General features: G+C 44.0%; 1 protein-coding gene across 2 annotated transcripts in view; it reads left to right on the top strand.

Moving 5' to 3' along the window:
• ppp2r3a (protein phosphatase 2, regulatory subunit B'', alpha) overlaps positions 1–24,181 on the top strand; it is a 64,186-nt gene that overhangs the window by 30,780 nt on the left and 9,225 nt on the right. The window contains exon 2 of one of the 2 annotated variants that reach the window (XM_061063339.1): positions 7,270–10,808. In XM_061063339.1, coding sequence (XP_060919322.1) covers positions 8,079–10,808 — 2,730 coding nt within the window. In that variant the 5' untranslated portion in view covers positions 7,270–8,078. Of the gene's footprint in view, positions 1–7,269; positions 10,809–22,902; positions 23,623–24,181 lie in introns of those variants that run through there. The other variant, XM_061063340.1, reaches the window with a different exon arrangement.

The following is a 24,181-nucleotide window of genomic DNA, read 5'->3' as shown; positions in this document are numbered from 1 at the left end:
GAAGTGTGTATATCTTAATTTGTGTGTGTGTGTGCACACATACATATGTGTGCGTACTGCAGGTTTTGATGTTTCAAAACGACGCCAACTTTCATCATCGTCTCATGTGGCCCACAGAGTTGCGTATTTGCAGCATCTTTTTTTTATGCCCTCTGCAGTCGAATAGCAGCGTGTGTGTGTGTGTGTGTGTGCGTGTGAGTGTTATCAAGGCTGTCTGTTATAAGGCCTTATAAGGCCAAGCAGTTTTTAACCAGGAAACATTTAAGGATAAGAAAAGACGTGACTCACTGATTTCCCTCATCCGCTAAGAAGCACAAAAAAACATCCTCTTCTCTGCCCTCGACAACTTCCCTAAGGGGATATATATATATATATATATACATACAACGTGTGTTTGTGCGTGTGTGTCCATGTGTCCTGTAGTCCTCAGGGTTACTGGCTTGTTCCTAATGAGGTGCCGAGCAATTCACACAGCCCCCTCTTCCCGAGAGATGTGAAGAGCGCTGGGGGAACAGCTGGTGTAGCGCTGGGTGTTGTAACACTGGGAAGGAGCACTTCTCAGCCTCTAATGTAGGAGTGTGCGGCCAGCTACAGAGAAGAGGAGGAAAGAATTAAGTTAAGGAGGAAGGGAGGAGTGAATACGATGAGAAAGGGAAGAAAAAACAAGAGGAGCAAAGCAGAAATAATGAACCAAGTGAGAGGGGGGAGTCTTGTTTTTGGAGACTTAACACCTCAAACACCTAATGACATTTTAAACAGTTTTTAAAATATAGAAGAAAGTCAATAGATAGTTAAGAATACATACTTTAGTTTTGTGATTATTTGCTACATAACCCACTAACCCAGAATGAGACAAACTGAAGAGTGAATGCCCTCTGTGCAGTTTGAAGGCATGCTAAATGTTATGCTAGCCTAGCTTAGCTCATGTAGAGAATTGTTACAAAGCTACAGAAAGCAGAAACTTTGATATTTCATACAAAAGGAGAAGGTTAATAGTAAGGATGTGCACTTGTATTAGTAAGCAGTGTAAGCTCATAATGTATTATTATGAATTGACTTGAATAGAAGTAAACATTAATTGAATCACTATAAAGCATGAAGAAGCTAGTCAGCTAATAGCACTACTTCAGCCACTTTGTGTTTCTTGAATCAATGTTGGGCAGCACAATTATTGTTTTTTTTAAATGTCGACCTATATTACAATTTTTTTTCAATGATAAATAATTTTTTAATTGTCTGAAAAGCGTGAAAAAAATCCTCTTTAACGTTTCCTAAAAACCGAAGGAAATATGGCAGATAGCTTGTTTTTATTGGAAGTACAGTCAACTACAAGATATTCAGTAAACTGTGGTATATGACAAAGGAAAGAAACACATCCTGACATTTTACAAACTAGCATCATCACATTTTCAAACATGTGTCATGCCCTGTTTGTTCAGTGTTCATTCAGGCTATAGAAGTCGCAGACATGCCTTTAAAGCCAACTCTCTCCTGCTGCATTTACCTGTGAAGGTACAAACCAATTGTCTTGGTTGCCCGGTAAAAGAAAACAGATTTATTATCTTCAGTCATAACATTATGATGAATACCAACTATGCAAATATACAACTAATACTCTCTTTGTCCCCTGTTTCCTTACTCTGTTTACATTAGAAATGCTTCCTCAGAGACTTTTATGAATCTGTCCCTATAGGCCTGAACCCGCCTGCATGCTGACTGCTATTCTGACCTATAAAGACAAGAACTTTTATCACTGCAGGGCGTGCTCTATAGAGCCTGCAGACGTGGTTTCATCACCAACAGCTGTGTGTGTGTGTGTGTGTGTGTGTGTGTGTTGTCGCCTGTGTATGTGTGTCTCTCCAGAGCACTGTGATTTGTGATCTCGGCAGTCTGGGTCTAATCTAGACAATAAGTTTGGCAGACAAAATGAGAGAACCCCCCCCCCCCCTAAGTCCCACACATACACTCGCACACGCAGTGACACATACACACTCGCACCAATGTTTATTTAGGCGTCTTTTGGGGACATTACATAAACTGACATTTATTTTCAGGAGACGTACGCCTACCCAGCCCGAAACCACAGCTTGTGTCTCACACTCTACAACTGAGCAGAAAATCTACTTTGTCAAGATTTGGCAACAGGATTACTCCTCATTGAAAACACTTGGAAAAAGACGCTTGTGCCCAGAAAAAAACCACTAGGTGGACACAGGAGCTAAGTCAGACCTACATGCGTACAGATACATTCCTTTTCATATTGGTATTACAGAATGTGCTCTTCTCAGTCTTTAATCTGTCACTGATCTCTTGCATGCTTTTTTAATTACTTCTGTGAGCCTGAACTTGAATATGTGGCAGATTTGTGTGAGCGTGATTTTGGTACCATGATTGTGTGACGAAATAACCTTTTGCCTGAAAGTCATAACAGATGAGCCAGTCATGACGTCTCCTTTATTGTCACTGTTTTCGTCCTGCGTTTTCACTTTTTCTGTCTGACTTTTTAGTTTGCGTATTTTCACTGTGGACTACGTAAAGCATATTAAATGTTTTTATAATATTTTAAACAGAATGTACTCTTTAACGGTTTAATCAGTAAGCAAAGCAGAGACACATGGGTGAACCTTTTCTTAATTAAACCTGTGACCTCTCCTTTTTTTTTTTTTTAAGGGAAATTCCTCATCCATGGCTTCAAGAGAGTAGCTTAGCTGTGCTTTAATCCTTTAATGTGTCAGATATCCCGTCTGATTCTTCTCCTGCCTGTGCTCTGGCTCGTATACAGACGTCTGGTTTGCAGAGCAGCTCCCTGCTCGTCTCTGTGTGGGACCTGGCCGGTTTGGTGCTTTTGTAATCCAGGACGTAAAAACTCCAGCTCTGTTCCTCAAGACAGACGGATGGCCTTGAGCATCTGGAAACACCACATAGGTTTACATGTATTTTAAAAGTCCAGTTTTAGTCGGACTAACATATATCGAGGGTTTTAACATCACATACGAAATGACTGAGTAGCTATAGGTTGCAGCTTTTTCACCTGGGAGACAATTGCTTCTCGTCTTTCCATTATAGATGATCTGATTGCAAGCGAGGCCATCTTTCTATCTTTATTTCTGTGCCTGACTTTTCCCCCGCAGCAGCAGCTGACGTAGGAAATAAAAAGTACGAAAGTGTGTCCAAAGTCTGACGACATCAGAGCTGTCCTCCAGAGTATCTTTTAATCTGTCTGTCTGCACCTCTGTGTGTCTGCCAGAAAAGCACAGGAAGACGATGATTGATGCACAGCTGAGGAACGAACTCTGAGAAGATAAATTGGACTGATTTCCATGGGAATAAGACTCTCATTTGTGTGTCTTTTGTTTAGTGTGTTGTTGAGTGTTGAGTGTGTTAGAAGTCAGAGTAAATAATTAATGTGCGGGTTACAGTCGGAGGCAGAGAAGTGGGTCAGAACTGCAGTTAGTTCGTTGGACATTTGTAAAGATCACAGCGTGGGAGAGGGGGGAAAGATAGATGGAGGGATTTACATGACGGAAATAATTAAAATGTGTCTTTTTTTGACTAAAAACCAAATGCTTTAGATTAGTCTAACAAAATCTGCTTCTTGCTGTGCACACTTTTGTTATTGATTGTATGTTTTTTAAAACATTTCTTCGAGAAAAGTAATCCCTCTTTTGTGGATTTTTTCAGCCCTCTTTGCAGCGTACACCTTCTAATTAGTATGTGCACGGCATAGCACAGCTCTCTGTTCTCTCTGTGATCAGAGTAGCAACTCTGAAGTTGTGTATCAAGATGTGTGTGATGGATTTATTATCGGTTTAGTTTGCACTGATGTAGTAAGAATGTAATCTTACTGCTTTGATCTTAAGTTCTGTGTTTGTCTTTTAATATTTTCTGACCATAAATACAGCCGATATTCCTGAATTGACGAGTAATAAGTGGTTTCTTTTAGCTACAAATTGATGTGATTGATCGTCATGTTGAGGCCACTGAGGGGATGACGAACATGCGAGCCAGACTGCACCACAAAGTCCTGATTTAGATGTGTGTGTTTGGATTTACAGGGCTAGTATAGGCCTGTCCTCTCTCCCTGGAGGCATGTTTGGGGTTCCTATTTGGGCCCTTCACCTTCACAAAAAACCCACTTCCCCTTGGAGGCCCCCCCCCCGGCCCCTTGCTTTGCACGTGTTGACACACAAACACCCACACCACACACACATACACACATACAAACGCATTGTAAAACAACACACGCATTAAGTGTGGGCAAAGATGCACAAAGTACACACCTTCTCTCCGTGCACACTGGCTGAAGTACACACAAACATACTTTTGGTGGCTGGATCGGAGAGTGTGACAGAAGTGGCCTCCGGTGATTGAGTGCTTCCTGGTGGAGGTCAGGTCGAAGGGAAGACTTTTTTAGATGGAGGAGATAGAAGGGAGGGAGGGAAGGAAGGACTGGAGTAGAGCGAGAGGATGGGGAAGGAGAGAAGGGTGTAAAAGTTGTTGCAAATAACTCAGGGAAAAAAAATTCAGGGAACACAATCAACCAGTCTGCTTCCTCTACTCTGTTATTTTCCTTGATTTTAAATCATATCACACAGAAAGAGAGCAAGACAACCTCTGAAAGACACAAGAATTCCAATTCCAATGCCAATTGTATTATGGTGCATTAAACTAATGATGAGTTAAGAAGTAACCTTCACTTTCTAAACTTGGTCAGGATGAAGAATTCATCTGATTTATTTGTAATTTGTTGTTCACCGTTGAAGTAAACCATAGGTCCATATAGGGTAATGACAAGATATCTCATGATACAAGATGAGATTTGTATCCCACATAATGATTATATGATGATACAGCGATTATTTGATATATTGCAGGACAATCTTAAAGAAATTGTGTGACATCTGATCAACTAAAGATTAAAAAAATGCACATTAGAAGGTCAGGTGCGTTTCCTCCTCTGAAAATAAACCAGTTGTTTTAATGTTGTTTCGGTGTGTGACTTCCCGCTCCCCACAGAAAAGATCCCGCTCGATCTTTTCTGTGGTAAATTGATGCGCATGATATTGATTGTTTTCTGCTTTTCCCCCTCAGTATATCTATTTTTTTCACATCCAAACACATTCCTGATCTCATCTTTAAGCCTCTGTCTGTTGACGTAAGATTAAAAGCTGATGCCGTCCTGCATTCCAATTTAACTGGCCTATAAAACATGTTCAGAAAAATATGGACCTCCATGGACTGCAGCTAAATCATGGCAAGGCCTTTAAAGGCACCAAAGAATGTTTATAGGTGTGCAGTAGTATTTCTGTAATGTGTCAGTGAGGCCTGTGCAGGTGTTCATGAGTGTGCATGTGTGTGGAGGTCTGTGATAAACACTAGTGGAGTGTGTTTACACGCTTGGTATGACTTTGTGAAGCTGTCGTTTACCAAGGCATACACACAGATGTAAAGTGTGTGTATGGCAAGGACAAAAGAGTGAGCGCTGACGAGTGCACATGTGTGTGTGCAATTACTGTCCTGTAATAGCCTATCTCTAGCCGTCTGTCCAGATTTCAAGTGCAGCTTGCAAGGAAGTGTAATTTCCTGCTCAGAGCCTGATTCCGCAGCATCCAGCTGTTGTGTTTGAGAGAGAAAGGAGGGAGAAAGGGAGACAGTAAGATGAGGCACCCGCCTGTTTTTTCCATACAGCTCCTTAATAGTTGTTTTTCCAGGTGTCAAATACCCCCCACCCCCTCTCTGCCAGTCGTATTCCCCCACCCACAAACCCACCAATCAGTCCTCCTCCTCTCCTGAGTTGTTCTGCCCTCACACTTTCAAGTTGAAAACTCCAGCTCCATAAAATCCCCAAAGAGCAGACAACGTATCATGTGTCCGCACTCTCCAACTAAAGTTGTAATAACCTTTTAATGTTGTTCTTCCATCCTGTGGTTAGTCTGAAAAGTCCTGCATCCCGCAGCTATTTACGTCACTTAAACAAACTATCTTAATGTGTTTGTGTTTGAGTGTAGGCAAGGTTTACTGGCAAAAAAAAAAAAAAGCATAATTAATCTAATTTAATAAAGAACTTTGATTTCCAGAAGTTAACCTCCTGTCTGCTTTAATTTGCTCTTTTAAAAGTTACAGCATAAATAAAACAGAGTTTTGAAATTCAAATATTCTGCAATTAAGAATTTTAGCCTGCAGTGTGTTTGTATAATTTGTATTTCAGCTGGAGTTGTGACACCATGTGTGTGGTTGTGAGTATAGTTGTTCCGTATTACCTCAGAAAAATAGTTGATGTCTATGTATGAATGTATGAATACAGAGTATGGGCATATACATGTAGGAGGGCACAGCTCCAAAGTGTTGCCTTGACGGTGTTGGAGAGAAATCAGATGAAGAAAAAGAAACAAAACGTATACGTGTATGCATCTTAAAGTGAGTGACAGAAGGGAGGGAGATATAGAGAATGTGCTGACATGCTTCATCTCTTTAAAACAGCCTTTAAATGTCTTCACAGATCACTGTCGTTTTCAGATTTACTGCACAACGTGTTTACCTTCCAGTCAGGCTCTTGGAGTTCCTGGTATGCGGCGGGCTACAGATATCTACGTATTGCTTGAGTTCTCTCGCTGCATCGAGCTCTGCCTAATGTAAACCCTCGAGCTGGTGAAGTTCATCAGCAAACTAAAAGCTTTCATTCGATAAAGAGGATGGAAATTGTCTAAATTAAAAAGCCTTTGAGCGGTGTTGCAGCTATATGTATTCCGTACAGTAATGGACAGCTATAAGTTATATTGGATATAAAGGCTCATTGTGTGTTTTGTTTCAATGCCTTTGTTGGGTTTTCCAGTGCGTTACTTACTTTTACTTCTTGTATATGTGTTTAGACTAATGCTTGTGCACAGGCAGGGAGACAGGAGCGGAAACACAAAAGCAACAGGTGTTTAACACCCACCTCTCTTTTACTTGCTTGGTCGTGATTTTCTCTGTGGGAAAGCTCTTTGAAGCTCGGATGTGAACCACATCCTTTTTTTTTCTACTTTGCCTGTTCATGTACTTGTGTGTGTGTTTGAGGTTTATGTGGTTAAACCCCGTGTATCAGCTGCTATCAAGGAAGAAAGGGAGAAAGTCTTACTCATACGTTTGCGCACTTGCACTCACATTCTGATTGATCCGCATCTTGGCAAGTGTTTTAATGATTTACTCTCTTCCTGTTTTTTTTTTTTTTTTCCCCTTTTCCCTCTTTCTCACATCTCCATCCTCCCTCCCCTCTCTGCTGACTCGCAGGTGGTGTCCTCCTGTCAGAAACACACTCTACCCCTGACACATGGCTAACAGTGGGAGACGGAAGGGGCGAGAAAGACTTGGGGAGTGACATATACGCTGAAGACGGCAGAAAGAGGCAGTCGGCCATCTGTGGTCGGTCCCCCGCTACTCTGCAGCTGTGTTGGAGTGAGTAAACCGTTCTGGGCTCCATCAGGACTCTGGAAACAACAGACTGAGATAGAGGGGTTTTCCGACAGCTATTGCTCAGGCGATGAGCCTACGCTGGGGCAATGCTAAGACCTCGTTGGCCATGGATTAGGCCCCCGGGGCTTCTTCTTTGGAAGGACGGGTGACACCCCAGCTGGATTTCTGCTGTAGCCAAGTTCCATGACTATCATTAGTGGCTAATGAACTGCTGCTAGAGAGGAAACACAGAAGGACCCTGTGGAGAGAGAAGGAACCTTACATCTGTTATTAAGAGGCCCAGAGATCACTAAAAAGGACTTCCTTTCCTCTGCATGAGAATAGAACTCTTTAAAGTTTAAAGCATTACGATAGGATATCTGCCTTGGAAGTCATTTTTGCAGACTAACTGGTTTTTATTTTTTATTTTTTTACTTTTAATTATTGGAGGTATAGGATAATTGCCACCATGATACTGAATGAAATCTTTTCAACTTTTCAACTTCCTTTTTTTCACTTGACTGAAGGGGTTTCAACAAAACATTAACATCACAAAGGATTTTTTTTTTGCTTGAGCTTGACTGTTTTTTTTTATACATTTAGATTTTTTTTTCTACCTTTCTATGCCCTGAAGGAAATAGATCACCATGGCAGCAGCATATCGTGTAGTGGTGAGCAGCGTGAGCTGCTACAACAGTGTGGTAGTAGACCGGCGCACTCACTCCCATGCAGTGCACTACTGCTCTGGTCCATGTGGGGCGCTGTCCCAGGGTCTAGACTGTACTGTCGCACACCGCGGCACGTGCTCCGAGCTGCTTGTTGCACCTGACCCTCCATACACTGATCCAAACAGCATACAAATACACTCTCACAACATGATCACCCACCATGGTAAAATTAGTGTTACCATGGATACAAGCTATAATGGTGGTCTAGAGAGAGCAGGAAGCAGTGGCAATTTGTCTGTAGGGGAGGATAGCCCAACGTGGCGCGGTAAAAAGAACCCTTGTCTTGTAGCATCCACAGGAAACTTGAGCTCCTCTGGCAGTCTGAAGGACATTACGGAAGAGGCCATTAACCTTGCAAGTGGTAAAACCAAAGAGTTTTCCTTTGACAAGCTTCGCCTCTCCTCTTCAAGCCATGTCACCTTCCGGAAAGGTCGAAAGGTCCGTCCTGACTCTTTCAGCCGTCGCTCGACTGACCTGGAGATCATCTACGGTCACTTCAGCTCAAACATTGCTACAAATGGAATGACTAATGGCATGACAAATGGCACGGTGACTTCTAATGATGAGAACCTGCCACCATTTGTGCCAGGGAAAACAACAGGTCTGGAAGAGGCGAAACTGAAAAGCAGTACGAGCACTTTGTCAGCCATCACCAAAATGGCGGGTGGGTCGACAAGCAGCATGACCAGTATTGGTTCTTTGGACCAAAGCCTGAACACTGTGGCCTCCTTGTACCGCAATGCCTTTGGTGAGGAGAATCTCATTGCTCGTCTGCTGGAGAAGACTCGTGCAGAGGCAGGCACTGGGGGAGCAGGCGGTGAGGACATTCGTGCCTGCCTTGACATCCTGCTTAAATGTTCTGAAGACCTAAAGAAATGCACCGACATCATAAAACAGTGCATCAAACGCAAAGCTGGTGGAGGGCCAGAGGATGGCGGAGACAGTCCTGACAGTGTTTACCGAGCTGTGATGACCCGACTTAGCTCCTATTTGAAGAGACTACCTCTGGAGATAGAGGGAATTGGCAGTTTGGGTAGCACTGGGCAGGGAGGTCAGAGCTTGCCCGGGAGTGGGCACAGTGATCTGGCAGAGCTGATCAGTACCCTCCACTCCATCCAGCAAGGACCATACTCTCCGATGTTCGGCAATGAGCAACCTCCTCGCTATGAGGATGTGGTCCAGTCACCTCCAAGTCCAAAGACTGTTCCTCATTCGGCCTCTTTTACTCCCTCCTCGTCATCTTTGAAATCAGACTCCATCCAAACCAAACCAGTCCTGAGTTCCCCGTCCAGAGCCGGTCCACTTACCAATGGACTCCAACATTCACATTCTTCGTCTATTACACAACATACACTCTCTCCTCCATCCATTACATGCACTCCATCCAGCATCTCTCCAACACACACTCCATCGCCTCTGCGAACCTCCCCAACACCACCGTACTCACAGACTCCCCCGGCGTCCCCCATGGAGGCTCTTTACATTGAGGAGGAGGAAGCAGATGTTGACAAGTCAACGGAGCAGATCTTCCAACAGGCACACAATCCAACAAGAGGGATGAACACAAATGGGCAAACTTTGGGTCAACACATGAACCTGTCCCATCCACAAACACTCAATAACACTTTAAATACTTTGCCTGCCAGCACTGGCTATAGCTCCCCTTGGTCCTCCTCACAGTCATTAACAATCTCAGCACCCAAAGGTGTCTCTCACAGGAATGATGACATTGACAAGCTGCTGATGGACTTGGAAAACCTGTCGCAGAGTATGAGCCACCCCAGAAAATCTGAGCCTCCTCTTCCAGCTAAAACCAGGAAGAGAGAAGGAGGTCAGGGAATGACCTCAGGTGAGGCCTTCACTCATCCCAAAATGTCCCAGTTCCAAGTACAGAAGCAGGACAGTCACCTAACCATGAACGGCCCTAGCTCCAGGACTCCCCAGATCCTCGCTCCTACCCAGGGCGAGAGCAGTGACGCTGTGGTGGGTGAAGAGGAGGATGGGGCTCTGCTAATGAGGATCCTGGAGAGTATTGAGAGTTTCGCCCAGGAGCTGGTGGATTCTGGGGCGGGGAGCACAGGGAGTGCCGAGAGGAACAGTGGGAAGGAACGGGATATGATGAGGCTTTTGCAGGATACACTGGCCACAACTGACAGGCCTGACACCCCTCTGGAGAGCGCAAGCACACTAGCTGCTCCTACGGCACCTTCCATGCACACAAACACAGTCCCAGCCATACCACCAAAGCACTTTCAGGCAAATACACCTTCAGTTTCACTTGCATCTACACACGTAAGTGCAGCATCTAAAGATGTGTGTGATGTAACGTTAGAACCTGTACTTAAAACGACATCTGACGTTACCCCTAAACCTCTGCCTGCACCCAAACCTGAGCCTACACCCGAGGCTGCAGACAGACTTACAGAAGCCTCTGCGAGTGGCCCTGATCCAGAATTCATACCTGCACCTGTCAGCTTGCATTCCTCCACGCATCCAACTCAACCCACGCCCGTGGCTGCACCTGAAGCTCCAGCCCCCGTCGCCAACCATGTCGTGGTCGGCGCAAGAGACGCTGCCGTTGAAGATCCGGCCGCCGGGAGAGAAGTTGGTTCAACCCTCCTCATCCAACAGACTCCAGAGGTGATCAGAGTAAGTGAAAGTCACACAATTGAAAGTACCTGTTTTACCTATTTTGATCAGGTTTGCAGTTTTTTCATTTTGTGATTTTAAAGGAGCATGGATTGATATTTTGATTAATGCGTGTAGTCTTGCACAAAAAAAAAAAATTTGATATGTATCACATAGCTTGACTTAACCATTATAAACCACATGAATTGATGAATAATACATCATCTTTTGATTATCCTGTTACCATGGAGGTAATACATGGGTACTACTGTATGAGAATAGCTGACTGACAGCTAAACAGGAACCAAGAAACAGTGAGTGATTGTCAGCATGAGATTGAGAACACACAGTTGGAAAGAAATGCTCTTTTGCTGTCATTACGTGCCAGATAAAACACCCAGGCGAGAATTTTATCGCTATGACACAACGGGGGTTGATGCCGCTGTAATTGATGGTCCGTGATAAACACTGCTCTGTAACTGTGATGAACACAATGATACAGTTGCGCTTTCTGGAATTGAATAAAAAGATTAGTGCTCAGAATTTTTGGAAAAGAACGGCTCATTGTGCGTTAGGTGCGGCTCTTTGTTGACTTTTCCTGGTTTTCTGGCTTTTGTTTAGGGCTGTAATCGTGTGGATGTGTGTTTGTGCGCGCGTGTGTGTGTGTGTGTGTGTGTATGTGTTCAGGCATTTGTGTTTGTTAGCTTTTCTTTTGAGCTCCAGGGAATATTTAGAGGTAATTTAGGGTTGTGCTCCAGAAAGAAGGCGAGGTTAAGGAGAGTTGTGTTCCTTTTTGTGTGTTTATGTATGTGTGTGTCTCTGTAATCTTCAGCTATAGACACAGACACACATGGGAGGGCTACTTCAGCCTGTCTCCAATGTGGGTGTTCAACAGCACTCTGTAGGTTTAGGTAATTATCTATGACAGACAAACACACATTTACACCCACACAGAGTATCAAATCAGTGCTGTTAGTTCTTCTCTCTTACTGTGCTCTCTCATCATCCTTCTGTCTCCTCACCAGCCTCCTGCTGCTGTTTTTGTGTGTCTGTTTATTTCCTGAGCGGTGTAACCTTATGCCCTGCTGATATGTAGGGCACCTATTTATGAGGTTACCATGGTAGCTGCCACATTCAGGGCAGAACATCCAGAGCCCGAACAAATCATTACAAACAGAACTTATTCCTCCTCCGTCCTCTTTCTCCTCTATCCACTTTTTGTTTGTTCTGTTTTTTGATATTCTGCCTCCACATTTTGTGCGCTCTTCATGCCATAATTGCATATCTCTCCACTTTTCCTTTCACTTCTGCGCGTGTCCATTTTTGTTTTTCTCTCAGCGGTGTCCTTCTTTCACCTGAAGTCAAATGAGTCGGTCCATGTTGACCACCACTTTGCCGTCCAGCCGCCTGATTGGCTGCTGTGTTATTTTGGGAGTGCTGAATAACAGTTGTTGCTGTGTGGCGGGCAGAGATACCCAATAGGAGGTGCTGATTGGAGCACAGCAGGAGCTGGGTTGGTAGGGTGGGGTAGGATGTGTGTGTGTGTGGGGGGGGGGGGGGGGCACAAGTTGGCACACGGAGTGTTAACGGTATCGTTACCCGCCAAGCCCCCCCACCCCTGGCAGACATAGGTGTGAGGGAGAACTAAATCTGTCCACCCCTCTGTACTATGGCATCTCGCTAACAGACTCACTGTCGCCACAGTGTAAATGGACCTGTGTGTGTGTGTATGAGTGTGTGTGAGTGTGTGCGCGTGTATATGACTATGTCCATGTTTGTTTGTTTGTGCAACCAGTCTTTCTATCATGTCCAAATGTCAAGGTGTGTGTGTGCGTTTACAGATGTGCTCATGCACGGTCATATGCTTCCTGTTGTTTTCATTTGAATCTCATTTGGATGATGGTATGTATGCCAAAGCTAACGTGTGTGTCTGTTTGTTGGCCCAAGGGTAAGTTGACCCAGTGCTACTGTGGGTCACAGCTCAGTTTGGGAATAGCTCCCTGACACCCAATCCTGTCTCTGGCACCCTGGAAATTATGCTAATATTTCTCACTGCCAACCCCGCCTCCTGCCTCAGTTTCACATTAAACTGCCAATCAAACTATAAACAAGACAAACCCCCCCACCCGCACACAAGCGAGAAAATGCCCTTGCACTCTCAAACACGACTACTCACACACTCTACCTTAGGAGATTTGTAGCTGTGTTTCTCTTGGCACTGCCAGGGCTTTGATGGGAAGCTCTGCTAAGCCCTCTGGGATGACACCGGCCTCGGGCAGTAGCATCATCATCTGTGTGTGCATGTGTGTGTGTGTGTGTGTGAGCGTGCACGTGTGTATTGTTGATTCTGCTGCTGACAGACTAATACAGAGCTTTCTGCACCTGTCAGAGCAGACCCATTAATCTCCATGGAGACAAGAAAACCAGCTGATATATATCAGAGGCCAGTCCAAAACAGTCAAACTCAAGAGTGATGCTGCAAGTTGAGTCCACTAAGTCTGTATGTGGTACTTAAGGTCAATGACCTTTTTAGCTGCCGTTCTGTCTTTCTGGTCACCTCTCTTTTTTCGGATAAATAAGAGGAGACGTTTCAGAGCACATTTTCCCTGAACCTAAATTTGACCTGCGTGTCTTTGTTCCAGTGGGGTTGTTTCAGTTCAGCCAACATGATTTACAGACACACACACACACACACACACTCCTCCCAGAGCTGACAGTCTGATGGCTTAATTAACCTGCTGCCGATTTAAGTGTTTTGCCAACTGCTCTGGATGTGTTGCTAGGCTAAAAAGGATGTGGTCAGTTCAGGTTAGCGACAGAGGGTGCTGGAGGGTTTCCTCAAAATTTTGACAGCCTCTGCTGAAAAATGAATACAATTTGGGTCGTATTAGGTAACAAGTCTAATGTCAAATTTAAAGATATAAAGAACATAGAACATTTCAAGTCCTAATTAGCCAGATCAAAACTGCTCTAATGTCTCAAAGTACAGCTGCAGGGATTAGTGGATTAATACATTTTTCCACAAAAAAAAAACAAAAAAAAAAACATTATATTGAAAAATGTTTCATTATTTAAGTCAGGGGTGGGCAACTGGCGGCCCGCGGGCTACATGCAGTCCCCATCAACCCTCAACGTGGCCCTCAGGTCAATTTTTACATATCAATTAATTGGAAACATGAAGAAAACATGACAAAATCTGCCATGAAATCATGAAAACCAGAAATATGTCCATAATAATATTAGATCACTGGTATATGTTGAGTTAAATTTGAGACATAATTGACTGTAATCGTTTTTGTATCCTACTATTTGGCCCCTCTGGCAGTGAGAATTTAATGAATGTGGCCCTTGCTGTGACCAAAGTTGCCCGTCCCTGATTTAAGTCAATCTTCAAATTTCAAAATAAGTGAACCGTTCTCTGGTTTATGTTTGTCATATATGATGATGTATTGTTTTTGTTGTATTTTATGAAAGTAAAATGACAGATGCAGCACTAATATGAACTTTAAAATAACTGTAAACTAGTGTTCCTCTTTTTTTTTCATATCTTGCCGGTTTTTCCTCATTTTTTCAGCTACAAAAAAAAAAAAAAGTAATTGTGTACCTTTTCAATAGAAAGCTGCTCCTTTTTGGCAAGGGGAGATAGGATAGGATAGAATAGAAAAGGATAGAAGGAGCTACATTGAAAAGCTCAGAGATAGGAAAGAGAGAATAGGAAGACACAAAAGCCAAATGAATGAATGTTTGGGACAGCAGTGGAAAGTTTTTTTTTTTGTTACGCGGAATGAAACGGAAAGAGAAATTCATAAGAAGAAGAAGAAATGAAGAAAAGAGAGGAGAAAAGAGTCATGGTGCTATGGGGGATGGAGTTGGAAATGTGTGTGTGTGTGGATTGGGGGGGTTAGGGTGGGGGGGTCCTGCACAGTACAGTTGTTGACTCTGGGTCGCTGAAGATGACATCATTCCTCGGCTGCTTCCACAGGAAATAAGGTCACAGCAGGAACTTCAGCCAGGCAGGGAAAGAAGCCTGTTTCAACCTGGGGAACAAAACACGCGGATGAATGCGTTCATTTATATCTACATGCACACACAAACACACAGAAACACACACACATACACACAATGCGCTCCCAGACAGGGGCCTGTGTTGCTATGTGTGAGAGGAGTTTTCCAATACCATCCAAGGTTAGCGATGAGGACAATGGAATACTTCACAATAAGCCCTTTGAAACACACACGCGAGTTGTGCGCGCATACAAACACAGATACACACACACACACACACACGCACACACATTCAGTATTATATTATATAATACTATAGAGTATACCACACATGAAGACAAGTAGAAATTCTGGAGTTATTTATCTTTTTCACTTTTGGGAGTTATTTGCATACATGCACGCACGCACACACACACACACACACACACACACACATACACACACACATGCACGCACGCACACAAACACACATAGAGCAAGTGACATCATGATTCACCACTCCCAGTGCAAGCTGGGAAAGCGTCCAACTGCTGCTCTGCACCGTGCTCTGATGGAGTGTGTAAACGTGCACAAATGCTGTCTTGCAGACACACACTTATACAGACTTCCGCACACATGACTTTTTTGACTTTTATCATCTCAAATTTTGTAGCTCAGTGGGAGGCATTGTTGCGTAGCTCTTTGGGCCTCCCTCGCGTCACCATAGAAACCATCACAACATGTTTATGAGCAGTAGGGAGCTGGTAGGACTCCCCTTAGCCAGATTATCAGCTGTGCAATCTGATTGGCCGATGGCACTTCCCTCACAGAATCGCAGCACCAGGGGAGATCAGATAGAAAGTGGATGAGTTTTTTTTTTATTTTTTTTGTGGGGGGGGGGGTTATTTCAGAAAACTGTTGATGTGAGTGTAGCTGGCTGTGTGTGCGTGTCTGTGTTTGTGTGTGTTTGTTTCCATGTGATGGAATTTGCCAATGTTCCAGAACGTCCTGACTCGGTATTAGCTTGGGTGTCACCAGCCCCCCACTCTCCCCACCCACCCACCCTTTTCCCCACGGTCTCCCTGTTTGACCCCACCCTCCCTCTTTTCTTTGAACTCACCCGTTAGCCAGCTCCACCCAAACTGGGTTTGGGGGGGTTTTCTCCAGAAAACTTGTAAAGCTTTTGACCTAAATTTTTATACAGAAGATGTCATTTAGAAGGGATTCAACAGAAGTGTTATCCCCTTGTAAGGTTTTCCTAAGAAAGTCTTCTTCTGGTAAACCTGAGTTATTGCTGTCAAGTTAACGTAATTGGTGTGTCACTGATGAATCATGCCTGTTTTTACTTTGAAGAAGAAATGTGAAACTTGTATCCTCTTTGTGCTGATCTATTAACATATTGGTTTATCCCAACAACTCATCACGCTATTAGTGTTCAGTTTTTGGGATGTCAGCACTTTTGGCCTTGAATAACATGAACTGAGGGATCTGAAATAGAGAGGATCAAAGAGGGCAGACACTAGCATCCAGGATCACCTATGAAGCTTGAACATTAGACAATTTAGACACAGCAACCAGCAGGGAGCTGCTACCCTCTAGCGACTCTCAGCCACTGCTGTGCTATAGGTTACTCCGACTGCAGGCCGACCATACTTTTTTATATAGAGAGGATCTATAGCTCCATCTACAGGACAATCTGTGAACTAACACCGGTGTGGAGGGATCTTCATCAGAAGCAGTTTTATTGTCCGTGTAGGCTGTTCTTTTGTTCATATCTGCTAATAAGTCTGTTAAAAGGAAAGATACAGGAAGGTAGTGGGTCTAAGGGGACTGGATTTAAAGGCTATCGTCTTGTTTGTATGTGGTTCAGGGAGAAAATATCCCTCAAGATGCTTGGAAAAGTAATGTTTCTTTGGTGCCCTCAGTGGTGTTTATGAAAGGATTATGACCTGTGTGCACTGTTAAGGTTCTATCTGCTTTTAAGCATTCCTCCGTGTTGTCTGACTCGCACAGACGTTTAAAAAAAAAATCACAAAGCTTTGGTACATTGCCAAACGTCTTGTGCAGTGGCCACGTCGTAATGCTCACTCGTTTCCCCTTTCCCAATCATAGTGTCTATCTATCTGTAATCTTCAATAGGAAACAATAGCGGATCTGCTCTGCCATTGACATGTTTTAAGTCTCTTACAGCTCTCTGACTCCAGGCTGAGGCTCATCACCATTGCTGATGTAGCATTAGCTCACTTACTCTAAATCCTAAGATAGCCATGGGAAGGTAATGCAAAACTTGCCCAGCCAGCCGTGTGTATAAAAAGCCAAGCTGGCCAATGAAGGCCTGGAGATTGTTGTCATTAAAGATTACTTGCTGACAGGCTGCTGCTCCTGCTGAGAGAGGTCATTTATGGGCTGTGTTTTAGTGATGTAGCTGGGCTCTCCCTCCCAGATATAGACAGTGAAGTGTCAAATTACCTCTAAAGAAGCCTTTCTGTGTAATTATTCTGGCAGCTCTATTGCTATAAAATCTCAGTTTTATGTCTTGAAGAGATGTAATGACTCAGTGTTTCATGCAGGTTATGAGCCTAGCAGGCTGATTAAAAACCTAGAAGTTAGCATTGCGCGGTTCGAGCGACAAAAAGCCTATATATGGGTTTTTGGATTATTTCTGAAAATAAGCTTTGTGGCAAAAAAAAGTTTGACACCTGCACGTTTTGTTCATAAAGATTTTATTTTTTTGTGGTGTTTTTTTTAAGTTTTGTATTGCCGATCATCTTCTACTTCCACTCGGACATCCACGTCAGCTTGTCCTGATCTGCTCCCATGTTGTCCTCCTCTGATGTGGTCAGGATCAGCACTGATTCACTTCATCTCACAAACATGAAGCTCCTGGATTCATTCTCTACAGTTTAATGAGGGGGATCCCAAGGCAACTTTGTGTGTGTGTGTGTGTGTGTGTGTGTGTGTGTGTGTGTGTGTGTGTGTGTGTGTGTGTGTGTGTGTGTGTGTGTGTGTGTGTGTGTGTGTGTGTGTGTGTGTGTGTGTGTGTGTGTGTGTGTGTGTGTGTGTGTGTGTGTGTGTGTGTGTGTGTGTGTGTGTGTGTGTGTGTGTGTGTGTGTGTGTGTGTGTGTGTGTGTGTGTGTGTGTGTGTGTGTGTGTGTGTGTGTGTGTGTGTGTGTGTGTGTGTGTGTGTGTGTGTGTGTGTGTGTGTGTGTGTGTGTGTGTGTGTGTGTGTGTGTGTGTGTGTGTGTGTGTGTGTGTGTGTGTGTGTGTGTGTGTGTGTGTGTGTGTGTGTGTGTGTCCTCCTCAAGAGGAAGTGAGACTGGGAATAAAGAGCAGCAATGTGAACTGCGCTTCCTGCTGTTGGCACGGTAACCCTGGGAGCATTCCACCCGCCACTCAATCCAGGGAAAGGGTTATCGCCATGGAGATGGCATTTGGCAGGCCTGGTCTACTGTGTGTGTGTGTGTGTGTGTGTGTGTGTGTGTGTGTGTGTGTGTGTGTGTGTGTGTGTGTGTGTGTGTGTGTGTGTGTGTGTGTGTGTGTGTGTGTGTGTGTGTGTGTGTGTGTGTGTGTGTGTGTGTGTGTGTGTGTGTGTGTGTGTGTGTGTGTGTGTGTGTGTGTGTGTGTGTGTGTGTGTGTACATCAGCAGTCAAGGAGGGGGGTGGTCTGTATCAGGTTCAAGTTTGAACTTTATCCATCTCAGTTAATTTCACCAGCGCGTAGCTTTAAAAATAACATTACATAAAACATTAGACTAACATGCTTAATAAAAGCAAAAGTTTGTCAGTGAAGTTATTTAATTACTAAAAAATAATGTACAAACTTGCATCTTAAGTGGAAAATTAAACACAACTCTGTCAAATATAAAAAATCCTTTATATTAGATTTTTTTTCTAATAATCAAAATGTATTTTTTCAAAGCTTTTTTCAATATATTTACATAAAATGAGATAACAAATGAAATCCCAGTAATTATTTTAAAGGTTTTTTTTTTGTATACATTTTTTTGATTTTAATTAAACAGTTCCGGTGAAATGCCTCATCACAACTCTGTTAATCATTCAGCAAAACCTATTAACTTGTCTGACTTATTCTGGCCCATGTGCATGCGTCCATGCAGGAGTTTGAAGTCTGCCCGGCGCCTGCAGCAGAAATAAACATGAAATCTGTTTCTATATTTACACAGATAGTTTTACACACAGCAGCCAGCCTCTTTGATAGAGCAGGTGTGTGTGTTTAGGAAGTTGTTATGTTCTCACTATTTAACTCCTCTGAAAGCCTGGAAGAGGCAGTTCCTGTTAGCTGAATGCATCAAGGCACACATGCATCCCGCCCTTCCCACACACACACACACACACACACACACACACTCACATAAATGCCATGCCTGACAAATTACACACGTATCAACGTGTGTGTGCTAGTTCATCCCTGTGGACGGGCATGTGTGCACGGCCAGTGTGTATTTCATGGTTGGAAGAAGGAACGAAACAGTTGTCAGTGGACAGCTGATCCTCTGCTTCGGCCCCTCTGCTCTTCCCATCATGCATCTGTTTGATCTATGCGGTGAAACCTGCTGACTCACCTGTTCCTGTAGCAGTGGTTGGATTGGATAAGGTCTGTGTGGTGGGCGGAGGAAAGCACTTGCAGACATAACACTGAAACACACACTTCCACACACCTGTTGCTCAGCCAGCTTCAGCAGCATTAAAGTTCCACCAGCCTTTCTGACACTTACAGTGTCCGACTGATTCTCCCTTAGTAACAGAGCATCTTACAGGAAAACAGTACTAGAGTTTATGCTTTAATCAATAGGCCTACTAAGAGATTAAAATAAGGTAATGAAAATCATGAATGTGTTCTTTTTACATCACATGCTGTGAGCCCATCATGGGTCAGATTGCATGGACTGTAGCAGTTTTGGAGAACATTTATTTAGGTGATGTTCTCATTAAACATTGAAGGTATAACATGCGACGTTCAGGGTAAACGTCCAGTAGATGTTGCACTAAAGAACCAGTCTCTCAGGCCAAAAGAAGGCTGTCCCTTCAGCACACCACTTCCCCTCCTCCCCCACCCCTCCCTCGCAAACTCAAAAATATGCCTTTATTATATAATGTAAGAATCATATATTTTTCTAACACATGGAAACAAAGAAAGCTTCGTTTCAATTAAAGCTCCTGTGAGAAACCTTTTTGTTTGTGTCGACTTTGGTGCACCCAAGCGGCAAAGTGGGTAATGTTAAAAACTCACTGCTTTCTTTAACAGTCAAATACTCAATGAGAATATTTGTTCAGGAAGATTTTAAAAGAAGCCAATTCCTGCAGTTTTCTGTGAATCACTGTGTGTTGTTTTTTTACGCATGCGGTTTCAGCCGTTAAAAATAAAGTAAAAATGGAAATAATTCATCTTTATGCTGATGATCCGCAGGTTTGCAGGTCATAAAGAGGCATCAATAATCATTTCAGTCTGTTTTTATGCAGTTAAAAACTCCTCAGAGGAGCTTCAAGTCGTGATGCAACCATGCTGACCCAACACATCACTGCTGACCTTCTGTCCCAGTGGGAACAGTTTGTCCAGTAAGCTGTCTTCGGGTCACCTGAGCAGACTGCCCCGCTCGTCCACATAGTGAAGAAGAACACCTCGCAACCTCCTGAAAAATGTATTTTTATTATCCTAACAGTCCCCGCATTTAAATATGCCGTTTGATTAATTTCGCTGCGGTGCCAGCTTAGGTGACAGATATTTTAAAAGGTGGAGTGAGGTTTCACTCTGAAGCTCTGGAGGCCGGTCTGCGGACCAAGTGGAGACTTTTGGGAGAGTGCCGGGTTACAGTGACTGTCAGTCAGGCAGGAAAAGAGCACACAGCTGCCTGATGGCATCTGTTCTAGCTCCCATTACACACACACACACACACACACACACACACACTTAAATGCTCACATGTATCTCTTTATACAGAGATTTATGATATCACAAGTCCATTGCTGCAGTTGATGAGGTAGTGCTGAGGAAGTGGTGGGACAGAGCACAGGGCGAGACAGAGACAGAGGGAGAGAGAGAGAGAGGGGAGGGGTGAGGAAGTCACCTGATGCAAAATTCTGGTGCGATTCCTCATTTGTTGATGGACATAAGATAGAGATTGTATAATGATTTCCCAGCAGCACAGAGGTGAAAAGTGGCCAAAAGGAAGACAATGTGTGTGTGTGTGCCTGTGTGTGTGGTTGTGTGTGCTGGATCGGTATGTGACCTTGGCTTTAGTACAGAGTCAAGTTGTTCCAGAGAATTCAGTAGGGCGTACAGGGAGCTGAGAGGAGTTACCAAAAAACACAAGGTGACTCACTTATTATTCTGGAAAGTCACTCGCACACATGAACACACTGTGAGCATTTCTACATTTCCACATTTCTCTGTTACTCACCTTTCACTCACACATCATGCTGTCAGTGATGCAGAGGTACTAAAGAAGCACACACTCAGACATGGCTCATGTGGACAGGAAGAAAGGCAGAAATAGACACTTAGTTATTGGAGGGGAAAAAAAACCCACAAGAAATTATTCAGAATATTCAGAAAGTGTTTGGTAGCGGTCTTTTGGTTCTGGGAAAACATGAGCTTTCAGTTAACGTTCTTTGAATTCTTCCACTTAGAGCACTTCAAGTGTTCCTGAAAAGTTTGACTTAAATATATCCTCTCTTTAATCAGTGACATTACTTTTGTAGCCTGTGTAACACTAGAGGGCAGTATACTCTCCATTAGAGCTGCTCTGAAACTCAACCACAGTGTTTACTGTGCCAACATATGAGAAATGGAAGGTGTCCATGGTAGAATGTCTCTCTTAAGTCCTAACATGACAGACAAATAGTGCAGGGACTTTAGCTGGGAAAAAAAATGAAGTACATCACCCCTGTTTGCCCTGAGGGATCCCATCTTTATCTCTGGCTTCAGATCAGCGTTGCCTTGCTCTGAACGGTCACTGGCCTGATCTGACACAGCAGAGAGACGGAGCAGGCAGACGATATTGTATTGGTATTTCATTCAATTATCTATTTGTTCATCATTAAGAAATGGCTTTTCACCATGCTGTTTTTTTCAAAGCTGATGAGGGTGTTTTTTTGTCAAGTTCTATTCAATTTGAAAATGAATTGGTAACAATTTAGATGAGGAAAAACCGCTGTGTGATCATCCAAGCAATATGCGTGCAGGTGCTGGACGAACTAAGTGTTACCTGCAGAAAAAAGAGAAAGGTCCGCACAATATTCGACTCAGGTTGAGAAACTTCAATGTAAACAGGGAAACATTTGAATCAAAAGGACGATCCCCTGAGGAAGATCTTTTGGATCAGAATGTTGCCCTAGCTGTTTGATTGTTTGTTGAACAGTGTGCGCATCTTTCTCTTTTTTAACAGTTTAGGTGAGCCCTGTTCTTTGTGTTTTGTTTTCAGCATTAAAATACTCGAAATTTCTGCTTTTCTTGCTTTTGAATAATGCAAACTTTATATTGTTATAATTAGTGTGAAATGAGTTTAAATCTCACAAAGAAAAGCACTTGCAGCTTTTTATCTTCTTCAGGGTTTTAGTGTTAGTGGATATTTTCCTGTATGGGACCGGTTATGGTAGTGTTGTAGTCAAGACCACTGTAACCGAGACCAAGACATACCCGAGACCAGAGTGCTCTGAGACCAAGACAAGACCAAGACATTTATAGACCGAGACAGAGTCAAGACCAAGACCAAGGTAGGACGAGACTGAGACAAGGCCGAGACCAAACGGGTTTGAATGTATGAAAGCAAAAGGGAACTGATCTATAAGTCTCCCGGGGAGTCCAGTGGAATAACTGTATGTCATCAGATATAACAACAGGTGCTCTTGCCCTCTGATTCATAACCGGATCCAAAATTACCTCCGTGAAAATATTTCGGCTTACGTGTCCTCTCCACTCATGCCGAGGCTGAACGTCAGCCTCCCGTCTGATTCCAGTCGGTCGGGCGTGTAACTTCCCTCTGCCTAACTTTAGTCAAAGGCAGGGACTGACGAGAGGTTCAGATCCTGCAAAAACACTACACACTAGATATGCAACATGGCTGAACCCCCTCCTCACTGCCCTCCCACCCCCCCACCCTGAGGCTCGGGACAGCCGGTTTGCTGTCTGTGTGTGTGTGTGTGTGTGTGTGTGTGTTGCCAGAGCCCGGCATGGCTCATGTTTCTCAGTGCAGTTTGTCAGAGCCCAGCTTGGAGCGGTAGGCACCAGTGAGTCTGAACTGAAAACATACATCCAGAGTCTACAGGGGGATACCAGAGAGTTTCTACCCCAGAGAGGAGCCGCTATTCGAGGGCTGCGATCGGCCTTCAAGCAGCCAAGTTCCATGAGTCTTCCTCTTGGCGTGCGCATTGACACGGTGGTCTCGAGGAACTTCTCTTCGCACTGATACTCTACTGGATTACTGCTGTGGGAGCCTGTACACACGAGTGGAAGCTGCTAAAGAGACGGTTTTTTTTTTGAGTTTGAGTGATTGTCAGAATCACACACGTGCTTTCCTGAGGTGTTTTTACCCCTTCTTTTAATCCTGGATACCTGAGCTGTTTAGTGGGCTTGCTCTACAAGTCTGAACATCTCCTGAGAGTGGTTTGTTTTGGTCTTTCGTGGGCACGCTGGTCGACTTGTAGCCGCCGTGTCGGTGGCCGTCTCCGGTGGGGGGTTGCATGTCTCGGCCCCCACCATGATGATCAAGGAGGCGTCGTTACGCCGGGACCCTGATCTGAGGGGGGAGCTGGCCTTTCTGGCCAGGGGGTGTGACTTTGTGCTCCCCTCGCGCTTCAAGAAGAGACTCAAGTCGTTCCAGCAGCAGCAGCAGGTCAGTCGGTGCGTAGGATGGAGAAGGGTGCAAGCTTTGCACACTGAGAAAGATGACCTTTTTTTAGGTTAGACACAATCATCTCTTCTCCTTAGTTCATTCCTTGTTTCTTACTTTTACACATTTTCTCGTTGCAAATAAGCAAATCCAGATGTTTCTATATACACACTCGCACAAACATCTTTTCGCATTCATCGTGTTGCTCTCATACTCGCAGAGCGACATGCCAGGCACGACAAACTCTTCTGAGGCAGATACCAGCAGGTTATTAATAGGGCAGGAGGTGCAGGAATAGAGTGATAGAATGAACTCTGTGAAGAGCGAGCGAGCGAGGGAGGGAGGGAGGGAGGGAGGGAGGGGGCAGGAGGACCCCTACAGCTGTCCTGCTTAGAGCACACAGTATGGAGGCACCCTCAGAGAACATGAAGCAAACACAGCGGGCCACCAGGGAGCTCCTGCTGAAACACACTGTCTGGTTGTAGACAAAATGATTTCAAGTCTGGTGTCAGATCGCTAGTAAATAAATTATATTAAGGGCTCTTTCATAAGATGGGATATG

The sequence above is a fragment of the Labrus mixtus genome, chromosome 18 (assembly GCF_963584025.1).
Source record: "Labrus mixtus chromosome 18, fLabMix1.1, whole genome shotgun sequence".
In the NCBI taxonomy this organism is placed as follows: domain Eukaryota; kingdom Metazoa; phylum Chordata; class Actinopteri; order Labriformes; family Labridae; genus Labrus; species Labrus mixtus.
Note: the sequence above shows the minus strand (reverse complement) of the source record. Positions and strands in the feature narration are given on the sequence as shown.